This window comes from Penaeus chinensis, chromosome 3 (genome assembly GCF_019202785.1).
Source record: "Penaeus chinensis breed Huanghai No. 1 chromosome 3, ASM1920278v2, whole genome shotgun sequence".
NCBI lineage: Eukaryota > Metazoa > Arthropoda > Malacostraca > Decapoda > Penaeidae > Penaeus > Penaeus chinensis.
In genome coordinates, this window is record NC_061821.1 from 24330058 (window position 1) to 24331605 (window position 1548).

The 1548-nt window shown below is 51.0% G+C and overlaps 1 protein-coding gene across 10 annotated transcripts in view; it reads left to right on the forward strand.

Moving 5' to 3' along the window:
• Positions 1-1246, forward strand: part of LOC125044685 (adventurous-gliding motility protein Z-like) — a 62490-nt gene extending 61244 nt beyond the window's left edge. For all 10 annotated transcript variants that reach the window (XM_047641504.1, XM_047641533.1, XM_047641522.1 and 7 more), the window contains one exon: positions 163-1246. In XM_047641504.1, coding sequence (XP_047497460.1) covers positions 163-751 — 589 coding nt within the window. In that variant the 3' untranslated portion in view covers positions 752-1246. The remainder of the gene's footprint in view (positions 1-162) is intronic.
• Positions 1247-1548: the final 302 nt, after the last annotated feature.

The following is a 1548-nucleotide window of genomic DNA, read 5'->3' on the forward strand; positions in this document are numbered from 1 at the left end:
AAGTTATGCTTAGATTTATTTTTCATGTTTTCTGTTGCTTTGAAATACAATGCACCAACTTGTTCTTTATGGAATAAAGATCACCGACACTTTAACAAGTGCGATTAAAATGTAATAATTACCTGAAAACACTTATGTCTATGTTACTTTCCCATACGCCAGGAACATCAGCAGGTCATCGGGATTCGAGTCCGGGTCAGGTCACGGCAAGGTCACCTCCGCCACGTCTCTTACTGACCTCGTGACCCTTGCGAGTCCAAGCCACGCAAGGTCGAGCCTCCACCACGGCAAGAAGTTCTCGTGCTCCACAGGGAATCTCTCCAGCCTCTGCCCCGGGCCCGCCGCCACCTCGCCCACCTCGAAATACGCGCCCTACAGAGTGAGCGACATCAGCGCCCTCCTGGCTTCCCCGGGGCCCAAGGCCAAGATGGCGGGGCGCGGCGCGGAGGTCATCCTTGGGACGCCGGTCCGAGAGAGAAGGTCCTCGCAGCAATTGTTCCTCACGGACAGCATCGAGGAGACCGAAGAGGAGACCTACTCGGTCCAGGACCTCGACGTGTCAGACTTCGCTAAGGAATCCAGTTCGACGCCCTCCTGCAAAGCCCCTGAGCCCCCGAGTGGGTCCCAGGCCACCCAGACCTCCATCCACGTCTCCGCCTGCACCCAGACCAGCAGCGAGTCCACGCAGGTCCAGACCTTGCAAGTCTTCCCAGGGGCGGCGACGATGGACCAGAGGGAGTCCTCGGTGTGAAGAGGGCGGTCGGGAGTTTTAGGGAAAAGTTGAATTCTGTCTTGGCAAAGGCAGGGTTCTGGCTGTGAGAAACACACACACACCTCTACACCTACACAACTCAAAGACTGTACGATATATAATATGAAATGAATGCGGAAGAATGCACTGTATCGCAGATTACCAGAAATGCAAAGTTGTGAAGCAATGACGGAGTTCTGAATTCGACGTTGCTCTGTGAAATGACAGACGATGAGGTTGAAGCCGAGACAGAGGCAAGGTCGGCCATGATCGACGAGCCACAGGGCTGTTTAGTACTTAACCGTCTAGAGTGATTGTCAGCTGTTTCTGAAAGTAGCGAGGTATCACATACGCACCTTTACACGCAGATACTCGGATCCAGATTCTCTTTCTCTGTCTGTGTCTGTCTCAGGCTCAGTCTGTCTATATCACTGTCTCTGTCTGTCTGTCTCTCTCTCTCTCTCTCTCTCTCTCTCTCTCTCTCTCTCTCTCTCTCTCTCTCTCTCTCTCTCTCTCTCTCTCTCTCTCTCTCAATTAAACGAAACAATTATACTGCATTATATTGACCCTATACAACAGCATGGTCCTGGGAGGGAAATGCAAGTTGCCGTTCGGTCCCCTTCAGCGAAAATTTCAAGGGCAAGCTTCTCTATTTCTAACCCGTTAAAATATTTAGGTCCTTGGTTTGTTTTCTTCTGCTACTTTCTTTTTTTGTCGTTTTACACCTTTTGCCGATTCAGTTTGGTTGGATCCTTGAATGACCACGCATGGAGCTGTCACAGTCCCGAAAATCTATG